Source organism: Vulpes lagopus, chromosome 2, assembly GCF_018345385.1.
Source record: "Vulpes lagopus strain Blue_001 chromosome 2, ASM1834538v1, whole genome shotgun sequence".
Taxonomy (NCBI): Eukaryota; Metazoa; Chordata; class Mammalia; order Carnivora; family Canidae; genus Vulpes; species Vulpes lagopus.
Window position 1 is genome coordinate 92,998,536 of NC_054825.1, and position 13,968 is coordinate 93,012,503.

The 13,968-nt window shown below is 37.0% G+C and overlaps 1 protein-coding gene across 9 annotated transcripts in view; it reads left to right on the top strand.

Annotated features, from left to right (window-relative positions):
- The window catches only part of UTRN (utrophin), a 496,122-nt gene that overhangs the window by 170,729 nt on the left and 311,425 nt on the right, over window positions 1-13,968 (top strand). For all 9 annotated transcript variants that reach the window (XM_041741733.1, XM_041741729.1, XM_041741764.1 and 6 more), the window contains 5 exons: window positions 2,216-2,326; window positions 2,989-3,144; window positions 6,887-7,057; window positions 8,854-9,033; window positions 13,444-13,578. In XM_041741733.1, coding sequence (XP_041597667.1) covers window positions 2,216-2,326; window positions 2,989-3,144; window positions 6,887-7,057; window positions 8,854-9,033; window positions 13,444-13,578 — 753 coding nt within the window. The remainder of the gene's footprint in view (window positions 1-2,215; window positions 2,327-2,988; window positions 3,145-6,886; window positions 7,058-8,853; window positions 9,034-13,443; window positions 13,579-13,968) is intronic.

The following is a 13,968-nucleotide window of genomic DNA, read 5'->3' on the forward strand; positions in this document are numbered from 1 at the left end:
AAATTGGGAAGTATCAGATGGTCATTATTGATGGAGTATAAGTGCCTCGATTAGGAGTTAGATAGGAAAACCACCCCAGGGCCTACAGATGCCTAAATCTACATCCCAAGTAAGGTGGGAATTTTACTTTCCGTCTCCTGGCCACATTCTACATCTTATGAGAAGTTACCAGAAAAATGAAGATGGATGAATGTCCTGATTTGTGGGGAACATTATTTTCTAGAAGTTTAAGACCTGAAGTAAGCTTGATGCCAGTTCCTGGCAGAGCTATAGGTAAATGACAAACCAGAGATCTTATGTGTGCTTAGGAAAGAAAGTGACAGTTGCGAGGAATCATCGTGGACACCACTGAAAAGCCTTGCCCAGACTTCTTTCCTTTAATTACTGTGTTCATGTATTTATTTTTTGGAAGAGGGATACTACATTATTAGATACACAGATTCATAATCTCACATTTCACGTGTGCTCATTTGGTTCAAATAATGGGTCCCAAACTCATTTTTGGCAAGTCTTGACTTCTTTGGTAAAGTATTTGAGAAATCGTTTCCAATCCTTTAAGAAGGAGGTGGCAAGCTGGTTAGATGTGTTATGTAGATTCCCATATTTTGAAAACTAAGCCAAAGCTTTGCAATTAATGAGTGACACAAGTCGTCTTGGTAGAAATGCTCAGGTAGTTACTCTCATTGGCCCTGGTTTTCACCAGGAAAAAAACTAAAAACCCAACAACAAAAAAATCAAAAAAAGAACAGCCCACTGTCAGATTTGCAGATAAGAGGAAGCCAGGAGGAAGAGCTGGTTCAAAAGTGGTGAGACTAAAAATTTGAATCATTCTGTTGGCTTCTTATTATTATAACTACTATTGTTGACATAACAAGGGAAAACATAATATTTATAAATATCAAGTGTTGAATTTATTCCAGAAGTCATTTAAGTAATATGAGATAAGGGAAATGTAATTTTGAGGTAGTTTTGGCAATTTTGGAATTCTGGCTAACCATAAATAATACTGTGACTAATATACCTATAAACAAAGGAAGAAACAAAAACAACCCTACAATAAGAAAAATAAAACTTAAACAGTTTTAGATGGCATTTTATGAGTGTAATAGTCATATGTGAAATAGGTTGTATTGTTACTATTTATTCCAGTGTTATAAGGAGAAGAATTATTGGTTCTGTGTGGTATGTTATAAGGACATTCAAAACATTGGTGTAGTTTCTTGAGCATGTTGATGAGTGTGATGAGTACCATACCTGGATCTCATGCCTTAGAGACATCCTAGAAGGAATCCGGAATGCTTAGCCAATTGGAGACTAATGGAAGACAACAATGGTTGCTGAAGGTCATTTTTGAGCAGGATTGTAAATGTATCCCCATTCTTAGGGTTGAACAAGAAGCAAAGAATTGACAGGATATAAGGGAACAGATTCAGCTCCATTTAAGGGAAACTCACAAGTGAGACTGACCAGTAACAGAATGGGAGGCGTTGGGAAGAAATGACCATTGCTTTGCTCTAGTACTGGAGATCAAGTTGGATATACCTATTGGTGTTAGTGGCCCAGTTCCAATGTTACTGTCTCTCCTTCTCTCTGCAAAGTGTTATCTTTCTCACTTGTTTTTGAGCTGCAGCACCATACACAGTTAAGATTGCAGTGGGTGCCTAGTAAATATTGGAGGAAAGGATGAAGCTGAGTGGTAGGACTATCCGGGGTTCCTAGGTAACAAGGTGTCCAACAGCAAAACTAAGAGCAAGCAATCTATTGTATTTATTTATTACTCCAGGATGCTATTAATTTATTCCTGCTTTGAGTAGCTAAGTTTTGGAGATAGTCTGTTCTAACTTCTGTGAGAACCAAAGATTTTTTTGTAGCTGGTTACATCTAGAAAAGCATTTCCTGTAATTTGAATTTTTAATCATTGATATTGCTTGCGTTTAAGCAAAGTAGCTTGGTTTGCTGTAGAGCATTTTGAAACTTTGAGAATCATCACCCGACTGTCATCTCTTGAGGATTTGAGTCAGTCATCAAGAAAATCAAGTTTGGAAGATTTTTTATTTTCAAATTTGTAAGATTTTTAAAAAAGAAATACAATAAATGAAAATGATGCTATCAAGGTTGTGAAACGTTGCCTTTCTTTCAGTAGGAATAGATCTTGAGATGCAGTAGGTTGAGTGTCACTGAGTAATTTCCCCCTCTGTTATTGTGTTCTACTTAGGCTGATTCAAAAGTCATTGAGAAGTGGATGGATGGTGTGAAAGACTTCATGAAAGAGCAGGCTGTCCAACGAGACGCTGAAGGGCTACAAAGTCAACTTGACCAGTGTTGTGTGAGTTCTGCTGATTTAGGGACTCTGCTATAATAAATAACATTTCCTTCTTCTTCTTCTTTGTTATTTGCTATTATTAAAATTGCAAGAATATGACATGACAATAAACCGAGATAAAATATCTCTCATCATAAACCCTTTTTTTGGACTTTATAGTTATTAAAAGAATGACTGGTTATTCACATTTTCATTTTTGGCTAGGGTTATAGAATTTTGCATGGAGAGAATAAGAGCAATTTTAATTCATTAGGAGCTGCTATTTCATTTTCCAATGATAATTTTAGTGTCATATTACCAATTGTATATTGCTCTTACTATGCCATACGGTGAGACTTAAAGAAAAACATATTTAATGAGTAAAATTGCTGATAATACTGCATGTAATTTATATTTGGTGAAATCATTAGGCCTCTCTAAATTAATTGGGAGTAGTATTCCCTGCTGAGAGTCAACTATATCCAATCTGATTTGGCAGATGGCTATATGAAGCACCCAGGTGAAATGAATTTCTCAGGGCACACTATTTCTTAAGTAGTTAAAAGTCCTGACTCCCAAGCATTCTGCTTTTATAACATTTTCAGGGATGCAAGCAGAGACAAATTAAAATTATGGTACCCACTTATATTGGAATGAACTCAATATGGGCTTGTTTTATATTTCAGGGCTTTGTTAATGAAATAGAAACAGTGGAATCATCTCTGAAAGACATGAAAGAAATAGAGACTAACCTTCGAAGCTATCCAGTTGCTGGAATCAAAACTTGGATGCAGACAAAACTAGTTGACTACCAAACCCAATTGGAGAAATTTAGCAAGGAGGTAAGTTTTTCAACTTTGCTATCTGTGGTTTTTAAGAGGCAGATTGTACCTTCTCTTCAGTGATTGAATTGATTTTATAGCCCATCCAGTTTGAAAAACAGTGGCCTAGAATAACTATAGCATGGATGCCAGGTTGGGGCAAAAAATGGATTTTTCTTTTAATTAAGGGAGGGTACCAATTGTCCAATTTGGCTCCTTGGGGCAAATGAGCTTGGCATGTTCAACAAAGAACTAGAAAGGCAGTGAAGCTGGAATAGAATGAAGAGAGCAATTAGCAGGTGGGTAAGGTCTGAGGTCAGAATGTAGGTGGGATAAATTGTATATAGCCTTTGAAACAAAATTTTAAAATTTTATTTACACAAAGCAGAGGGTTTTGAGCAAGGAATTGACATTATCATATGAGTAATTTGCTCCAGGAAAGCCAGAATGAAAACAGACTTATTTAAGAGGTTATTGCTGTCTTGGTCCTTTAGACTAGAGAGATAGTAGTGGAGGTGATAAGGAATGTTAGGTTTGGACTATTTTGAAAATAGAGATAGGAGTCTTGTAATGGATTGGACATGTGATCTTGGAAAGGGAATGAATAGTCCAGGACAGCTGAGGGTTTGCTCAGAGTTTCCACTTGAGTTGTACTATTTGCTGAAATGGTGAGACTCAAAGAAGGGAAACTTTTGTGTGAGAGCAGGTGGAACAGTGATTTCCATACTGGAAGAGTTAAGTGAGATTATGAGGCCTGCAGATGGGGCTCTTCAGCACTGACTGCTGAAAAGAGGAAAGGGTAAGTCCAAAGATGCTGAGAACTTAGAGTCAGCCAGTAGAGAAATGCCAGGAGGCTGTGAGGCCCCAGGGCCAGGTGTAGAAAGCTCTCCCTGGTGCCCATCTTGAGAATTGCTGAGGTCAGGGAGAACTGAAAGTCAGGCTTTAGATCTGACAAGATGGAGGCTTTAAATGGCCTTGAGAAAAGTAGTTCCAGTGGGATGGGGGGAAGAAAGTCACATTGGAGAGTCTTGAGAAGAGAATGGGAAGTGAACACCTGGGGCAACAAGTATAATCAACTTTGAGGAATTTCTCTATTCAAGGGAGCAGAGAAATGGGGTGGGTGTGGGGACCTGGGGACCCAAAGAGGTGTTTTTGTAATTTTTAGAAATAAGAGATATTACAGGTTATTTGTATGCCAAAGAGAAGGACTTCACTTAAAAGGAGAAAATAATGACGCAGAAGAGTTTGAGAGAAGATAGTTGCTAGAGGGAAGTCTGCCCTATGTGAGAGTGATGAGGTCCACTCTCTCAGTGAAAGAATTGCTGTTGGATAGTTTCTCCAAAGTAATGGAAAGAAGATAACTAAGTATAGTAGGAATGTGGTGTAGCTCTCTTCTGATTGCTCTGCTTCGCTTAGTGAGGTTACACAAAGCTGACATGAGTGAGGAAAGGGGAGAATGGGAGGAGAGGGTGAAATACAGGAATGTTCCACAGACAGCCCTTAGATGGTCTACATCTCTTCATGCAATATTTTTTGGTTAATGTTTATGTAGGAAGAATTTATATTTGCATTCTTGAATATTTTGTTTTCATTGTTTTCCTCCAAATTCCATATTTTGAATATGTTCAAACTTAAAAGAAGTTTGAAATAATGGTAGAGGGAGCAGCCATATACCCATTCCTTAGTTTGCCAGTTGTTAATGTTATACCACATTTGCTTTCTCTCTCTCCTTCACTCTCTTCACACACACATACAAATGCGCGCGCGCACTCACGCTTTTCCTAAATGTACTTTTGACAGGAACTTGAAACTATCATTATGCTTCATCCCTAAATACTTTATCATGAATATTAAGTACTAAGTACTTATGTCATGAATAAAGACAGTCTTCTGTCTACTACAATACCATTGCCACACTTAAGAAAATAATTTTATAATATCGTCTATTCTGGCCAAATTCTGATTTCTCTAAGTGTGCTATAATCTGATGGTTTGTGCGTGAGTTTATTGATATTTGGGGGAAAGTAAATAAGGAAAATGGTTTGGAAGTATCAGCAAGGAGCAAAGAAAGTGACAGATAGGTAGGTAGGTACATACATACATAAAAACATGGATATTTAGGGCAGCCTTGGTGGCTCAGCCGTTTAGCGCCACCTTCAGCCCAGGGTGTGATCCTGGAGACCCCGGATCAAGTCCCACGTTGGACTCCCTGCATGGGGCCTGCTTCTCCCTCTGCCTGTGTCTCTGCCTCTCTCTCTGTGTATCTCTCATGAATAAATAAATCTTAAAAAAAAAGACATGGATATTTAGATCTATGTAAATATCTACATATATACATACATACAGATATGACAACATAGACATAATTATGAATTACCATTAATTCATTGTATGAGAGTAAATATATGGGAAAATTTTAAGTGTCCTCAGCAAGAAGGAAACCATGTGTTGTGTGAGCATTTATCTAAAAGCAGTTCCAGACTATTGTGTTCCGTTGAGGAATATAAAGGTTGAAGAAGTTTTGGACAAATATAATGCTGCCAAATTTTTATTTTGCTAAGAAAGGATAGACATATAAAGTCAATCACCAAATAAGACAATCTAATCTCATATGTCGTATTCATGATATATGAAACATGGAACATTTTAATGTGAAAAAATATGAGGTATATAATCTCAGGATAATTAATTATGGTTTTTGAGTCTCCCTCCCCCCCCCCCTTTTTTTTGAGTTCATTACAGTGTCTTTATTTGTCTCTGGATCTGTGAGAATTATATAATTGACTAGTGTCCAGAAACTACTAGTGAGGAGAGTATTCTGGAGGTGGAACCCAAGGGATCTGTATTTATATATATATATTTAAGAACAGCCACTCCACTTAAAGTGCTGATGAGCAGGACTTGGGAACCACGGCTGAGAAGTCTATGCCAGCTGCATAGACTGCTGGCAGGAGGCTTCTGGGGCACCGTGCAGCTTCTGTTTGGTCTCTTTCTATTTTTATGTCTGTGATCCTGTTTGGAGAGTGAGAACAAGAAAGCCTCTAAGGATTCTCCCTTTCTCTCAGGAGAGCCGTCCTATTCCTGTGCTGGCTTTTGGTCACTATCAGCTTTGCAGCCAAGCAAGCCCTGGCATGGTGACCACAACTCTGAGACTCAATTTGAGTGGGAGGAATAGTGAATAATGAAGCCAGCACTGGGTGATCTCTGTGGGATGGTGTCTACTCTCACAGTAGAAGTTCATTTGTGGTTGGAGGGAAAATCAGACAAAACCTTTTCCTAATGTAACTTTTTTGCGTCTGTGTGCAGTACAGAAGTATAGTAGATTATAAAAACCAAAATTTTGTACAGCAGTGTTTTATGGGAGAAAATGGGCATTTCAGTTGCTTCCAGGTTTTTTTTTACTATAAACAATGTTAAAGTAAATTTCCTTAAAATATCTCCTTTTTTTTTTGCTATAGATTAGATTCCTTCCTTTGAGATTACTCTATCAAAAGTTATGCATTTAAAAAATTATAGTAGATATTTCCAGATTAGATAAATATCTGAAATGTGGTACAGAATCCCAGTTATAATTATTGTTTTCATTGTTGCTTATATTCCACATCATCAGCACAAAATGTATAAAGGATTTTATCTGAAACAAGACTCTTAAACAAGACTCTTTGTGGAAAGTTATCACCATGTCCTTAGATATTTGAAACTAGAACTTGACATTTCATGTTTTAGCATTTGTTTATTCGAGTGAATGGCTTTTCCTTTCCAGATTGCTATTCAAAAAAATAGGTTGTCTGAAAGTCAGGAAAAAGCAGTGAACCTGAAGAAAGACTTGGCAGAGATGCAGGAGTGGATGACCCAGGCAGAGGAGGAATATCTGGAGAGGGATTTTGAGTACAAGTCACCAGAAGAACTAGGGAGCGCAGTAGAAGAAATGAAGGTGAGTCTGGGCCAGTGTCAATAGGCTTTATAGCTCCCTTTCTCCCTTAAATATGAATGAATGAATGAATGAGTGATTGAACCAATCTATCTTCTGTAAAGCACAATATGTACATATAATCTTTCATAGTTGGATTTGAAATTGGAAAAAATATGGAAAGATAGGTATTATGATCATAGGAGGAAAAGGAAGCTGAGACTCCACTTGTTCAGTTTGGCCCATGACTTGAATCTATGAAGGCCCCTGAGACCATCTCTTCCATTCGAACCTCAGAGAGCCATAGAGAATGACTCAAAAATTTAGTTTTATCATTTATATTCAGTGTTTTGCAACCATCAGCACTGTTTCCAGAATTTTTAAAGAAGAGTTGTCTTTTGTTAGGAACAAGGGCAACATCCCAGTTCAGTTGTGATTTGTCTTCATTTAATCAAATGTATTCTTCTGTTAATTCATGGGAAACCCATGAATATCAAAATTTTTTTAGAGCAGGTAAGAGTAGCAGTAGGAACATTGTCAAGGGATTTTATAGGAATTGGGTCCACAGGATGGATTTCCTATAAACTTATATCCTTGTGTCAGTAGTCTTGAATGCTTTCTTTTTTTGTATAGTGAAAGAACTGGGCATCATTCCCAAATTTCTAACATTGCTTCAAGTGTCCTTCAGTGTTCATGCCAAAGGAGATAGTGTTTTAAAGGCTCTTTCTTAAAAAAATAAGATTAAGCCACACATTGACTGTTTTATGCTGAATTTAACTTGCCTAAAAGTATAATTAAAGCAAAAATCTCTGTGTAGCAATTTAAAAAAAGGATTATTATTTCATCAACGCATTATTGAATATGAATCAAGTAAATATGATTAAGGGACTTTTACTGTACTTGTATGTAGTGTTTTCACTGAAACATCTTTTTTTAGGGTAGTTTTTTGGAAAGCTTTTAAAATATTCAATATGAGGTATTTTAAAGGTAGCCTACCATGTTAAGAACCATCTTATTTAATTTATTCTTTTCCCTTATATTATTGACATTGTAGTTTTGTGGTTTCTTAAAGTCACTAGGGATGAGAGCTTGGAGAAATAAGTTTAAAAACCTTGATTGGGCAACATTCTATTTATTTGTCTTTATTCTTCCAAACCATTATGATTTTAAAAACCACTCTACTTAATTACGATACCACAACCAGGGGAAATTTAAAACCATTAAGTAGTGAATAAAGCTGAAAGGAAAAGGGAAAAACTGTTTTGGACTGATTTTCCTGAAAGTGAGACTTCATGCCTAGCACAGAGGGAGAGTCAAGAAAGAAGCTATTTCTAGATTAGATTTTCCTAGTATAACTTCATCATCTTCGAAATGCTATTAGTTATCAGAACCATAGCTACACCCATGTTCCAGGAGAAAAAAGATATGTTTAAATTACTTAAATTACTTTTAAATGACACCTCTACTCCATCTCAGTTTTTGTGAGAATTTATTAAAGTTTAATATGCTTAGACCTCTACTGTTTAATTAAAACTACCTCACTTATATTCTTATCATGAGCCTAGATTTTGAAAATACTTCATGTCCGTTACGGAGGGGTGACTTAGGTGTTCGCATTGCTTGTTATTAAATGTAAACGTTATGGTTAGCATTCTTATTTGAAAGGTACTCTCTGTAGTGATTACCTAAACACTGTCCCATTTCGGTAGTTAGAATCTTGTTGGCATTTTAATTTTGGTTTAATTATCTTTAAAAAAAAAGAAAGACATTGGTTACTGAGAAAGGGAGACAGTTTTCAAGTTCATCCTTTCTTGGAACAGAGGGCAAAAGAGGACGTGTTGCAGAAGGAGGTGAGAGTGAAGATTCTCAAAGACAACATCATGTTACTAGCAGCAAAAGCGCCCTCTGGTGGCCAGGAATTGACGTCTGAGCTGAATGTTGTGCTGGAGAATTACCAACTTCTGTGTAACAGAATTCGAGGAAAGTGCCACACGCTAGAGGTATGTTATTTTATTAGTGACATATTTCTGAGACCCAACTCTGTAAAGTATTGATCATTTCCATATCTTGGAAAAAACTCGATTTTTCTTTTCTGGGATGAGATCATAAGGGAAAAGTCGTTCTTGGATAACAGGTGTATAAAAAGAAACTGGGATAAAAAAATTGGAAACCAAGATCCGCCTTCAATTAGTAGAAGGTTCTTGGGACAGCTGTTTTGTATCTTTAGAATTTACTTTTTTTATATGTGACGTCAAGATTTTCATATTTCAGATGATCTGTAGGGTCCGTTCCAATTCTAAAATACTAGAACAATGTAATGTGAGCCTCTCCTTCGTTTTGTTTTGCCTGGTTAGTACATGGAGGTGAATTGAGGTTCTTTTATTATGATTGGTGTCTGAAGTTAGAGAATCACATGACAGAAGAAAGAACAACTTGCATGTGTTCATATTTTCCTGGACCATTTTCTCTCTCCTAGGCTGTTGGTTGAAGATGTAGATGTGATTCTAGTTTTTTTTTTTTTAATTAAGTTTTTACTTGCTTGTTTTGACATTATTGTGACTTTTGTTGCATCTTACTGAAAAGATTTAAGAAGCATTTCAGTTTATAAACAATATAATTGAAATTCAGTTCAACATAAAATGAATGTATTGTGGTAAATCCTAAAATAGTAAACAGTCACAGCTGTGATATTTAAATTCATTCAATACTTGCTTGTTCAGAATCTATTTTGTGCTAAGATAAGTATGTATAATTCAGACTGGTTAATGAGAAAGCTGTAAGTCAAAAAAACCTCATTCCTTAATGTTAACATACGGCTGATCTTTGAACAATGTGGGTGGGAAGGCGGGTAGGAGCACTGACCACACCTAATGTCTAATGTCACCCAGTCAAAAATCTGTTTATAACTTTTGACTCCCCTAAAACTTAACTACTAACAGCCTACTGTTGACCAGAAGCTTATTGATAACATCAGTGGTCGATTAACACGCATATTTCTTGTATCATACTGTATTATTACAATAATAATAATGTAAGGTAAGAAAATGTTAAGAAGATTATAAGAAAGATAAAATACATTTCTAGTACTGTACTGTAAAAAAAAAATCCATGTATAGATGTATCCACACAGTTCAAACCTGTGTTGTTGTTCAAAAGTTAGCTGTATTGTCTAACATAAAATACCTGAGGTTACTCAATTGAGAATTTAAAATTTAAAATTCTGTAAACATAATATGAAATATTATGTATGCCTAATCTTGAGACCTAGTGAATGATCTTAGACTTGAATTTTATGTAGTTTTTCTACCCATATTTTTGTTTTCCTATGTATTTATAGCCAAAATAATGACTCATAATATGTGTAAATAATGAACAAAGTCCCCAAGCTGCCATAAGCTAATAAAAGACCAGTATGTATTCTGTGTCATTTCTTCAAGTTGTGTTTGTGACCCAGAGGTGAAAATTTGAGGATGAGAAATAAAATATGCATGTTGAAAATTTGGAATTGCTTTGATAATTACCTTGGAATTAATTTGGCACAATTACTTTGAGAGAAAAAGAAAAATGCCAATAAAAAATGATAAGAGAGAGAGAAAAAAAAATGATAAGAGAGAAGAGATGAAGCTTTGATATCTTTAAAGGGGGAAATTAGAAGATGAAAAAAGAAGTTTAAAAACTGAAATGCTCTTAAATGATGTCCAAGATGACTAAGGAATGAATCTTGGGCAGAAATAGCCCAAATTCCTAAATTAGAGTAGAATGCTTTTTTTTTTTTTTGGCAGTGTCCAACTTTATTTATTACCTTGATTATTCCTGGATTCCTTAAAAATTTTTTTTACATCATGAAATATTTCAAACTTCTAGGAAAGTACAGATAGCACTACTATCACCTACATAGCCTGTATAACCTACCTATCCTCTGTGTAAGTATCCTTCAGATACAGCTTAACATCTTGCCCTATTTTTCCAGATCTTGTTTTCAAAATAAAACAAATTAGCATTACAGGCTGTTTCCTCCTTTTCCATCTCATACCATCTTGCTCAGTCCCTCTCTCGAAGTAATCATTATCCAAGAGTTGGTATATATTCTTCCCATCCATGTTTTTATATACTTAATATATGCACTTATATTTCAGTTTATCAATTGTAATACCAATTGCTAATATGCAAACCTCACCGAAACATACATAGTGGCTTACAAAAATAGCCGTTTATTATTTCTTATGATGCTGTGGGCTGATTTGGCTCAGCTGAGTGGCTCTTTTGCTCCATATGGTATAGGACAGCTCACACAGGTAGCTGCATTCGTCTGGGCGTTCAGCTGGGGCATTCACGATGTCCTGTCCCGCTGCAGGTCTTTGTCCAGGCTCTCTGTTTTACGGCTTCTCTGCAGCAGGGCAGCTGGATTTTAGCAGGGAAAGAGCAGAGGCTGCCAGTCCCCTTAGAGGCTAGGTCTACAGTTTGGTAGAGCATAACCTCTGTAGTATTCTTTTGTTCTAAGCAGGTTGCAAGGCCAGCCCACATCCTAGTTGGGGAGAAAACAGTGTCGCCACTTAATGGGAGTAATGGCAAAAATGTGTTGTGGTTATTATTGGTCTGCCATATTTTGCTCTCTGACCATAAATCAGTTACGTTGTTCCCTCAGGCAAAATGCATTTAGGCTCTCCCAGGCACACCCAAGGTCATATCCAGTATAGCATCAAGCTCAAAATCCAGTGTATTGTGATCTGCATCAAGTTCAGATGCAAATGTAGCTTCTTGAAGCAGTTTCTTCAGGTGCAGGTGTGTGGGAGAAGTGCCTCTGGATCTGGTGACCCTGACACAAAAAAGATAGGTTAGCTGCACCTTATAGACCCAACATACCGTAGCGGGATGGGCACAAGAAAACCTCAGTGGACATTCCCATTCAAAAAAGTTGGCAGAATAGAAGGCAAATAACAATCACTGGTAATGGTGACTCTGAAATCTAATAATAGTAATTCTGGAATCCAGCCAGGTGCATATGTGTGGGGTCAGTGTGTCCTACTCCAGGGGTAGGGCTGTAGTGTAATTAGGGACCAGTTTGTTTCTTGGGAGTGCCTCTCTGGAAACCATCCTTTTTTTCTCTGTAGGAAATAAGGTTCTGCTGGCAGCTGAGTAGATCTTGGTCTGCTTTCTGTCTGTAGAAACTTGGAGGACTAGACACCTCTTTTCCCCTGTTAAGTCTTAGCTGGGTTGGCAGGTTATAGCAAGGATTAAATACACTTCATGGCCTGTTTCTGTATGACTTGTGAACTAAAAGTGGTTTGTATATTTTTAAAAAGGTGGTTCAAACACCAAAACACATACACAATAAACAAAAAAGAATCTGGGACAGAGGCTGAACGTGGCCTCTGAAACCTAAAAGATTTACTGTCTCGCCTTTTATAGAAAAATTTGCTGCCCCCTGACCTGGTAAACACACTCCCTATGAAGTCCTGGAATATGCCTTCTCTTAGTAAATGGATCTGAAAAAGGGTCTGTGCTGAACTCTTTCTCCTAAATTTATCAATCACATAAGCTCATCCTGTATGGGAAGGGGCAGCCTCTCTCATAATTTTGCTTCTAGAAAGTGCAGTATAAAATTTGTCCCTCTTCCCACAGAACTCCCCTTAGGAATAGGAGAGAAATGATTGGGACTAATAGAGTGAGTGTAGTCTAACTCCATTTGGTTCATTGTGATTCTCTTCATATATAGACACATTCATAGGAATTTAGGAAAAAATTGGAGAGAGTATACAGCAAATTGTTATATTAGTAAGCTCTCAGTTGGAATAGGGTAGACCCCAGGGAATTCTAATTTCCTATATAATTATTAAAAAGTGTTGCAGTATTGAGTATATTTTATCTTTCTATTAAAAAAACTAATAGTTTTTCCCTCTTGGTTTTTTTCTACTAAATATATAGTTTTGTTTTCAGCATTTAAACAGATCCTTGGAGTTTAGTGTACAGAGGGAGGCAACTTGTTTTTCTTTGTCCCCTGATCCCCCACCAACTGGTCTAATTTGACTTGTTGAAGATTCTTACTTTTGTCACTTAAAAAAAAGGATTTTATTTATTTATTTGTGTGAGGGAGACAGAAAGCGCAACAGAGAGCACAAGTCGGGGGGAGAGGGAGAAGCAGACTCCTGCTGAGGAGAGAGCCCACGTGGGGCTGGATCCCAGGATCCTGGAATCACGACCTGAGCTGAAGGCAGACACTTAATTGTCTGAGCCACCCAGGCACCCCTTGTTTTTTTCCACTTATTTGAAATTCCACCGTCATCAGTTTCTAAATTTTCAAATATACTTTGAATGAAATTGTTATTGATTAGGGAGACTGTGTAGTACTGGAGCTGCATTGCATCTGAAATGACTTCTTATATAATAGAGCTTTCTTCTTCTCACTTTAGGAAGTATGGTCTTGCTGGATTGAACTGCTTCACTATTTGGATCTTGAGACCACCTGGCTCAACACTTTGGAGGAGCGAATGAAGAGCACTGAGGCCCTGCCTGAGAAGACAGATGCTGTCAATGAAGCCCTGGAGGTGGGCATCTGTGTTGCGGGTGGCGATTCTTTTCATAGCAGTGAGGCCAAATGAGTATTCAATAAGGAACACGGTGCTTGATGTTGACAAACGCATTTGCTTTCTCCATAGTTTTCAGCGTAACTTCCGTTGCCTGAAGTATTTATACAATCATGTATGTTTAGATTATTGGTGACCCACTAATAATCTAAATAATCAGCCTTGTGGGTTGGGTTAGCTGTTTGATAATTAGTACATTTTAGACATTAGTACACTTAGTGAGGCACTCTAGTGGTTTTCCAACTTGTTTTTACCATTCCCCAGATAAAACTCTGCCTTCTGTTATTTAGTTTAATTGCTCTCTTGTTTCTTCATAAAGTTATTTTTGCTTGTTCGTGGCAACTGCTGTGT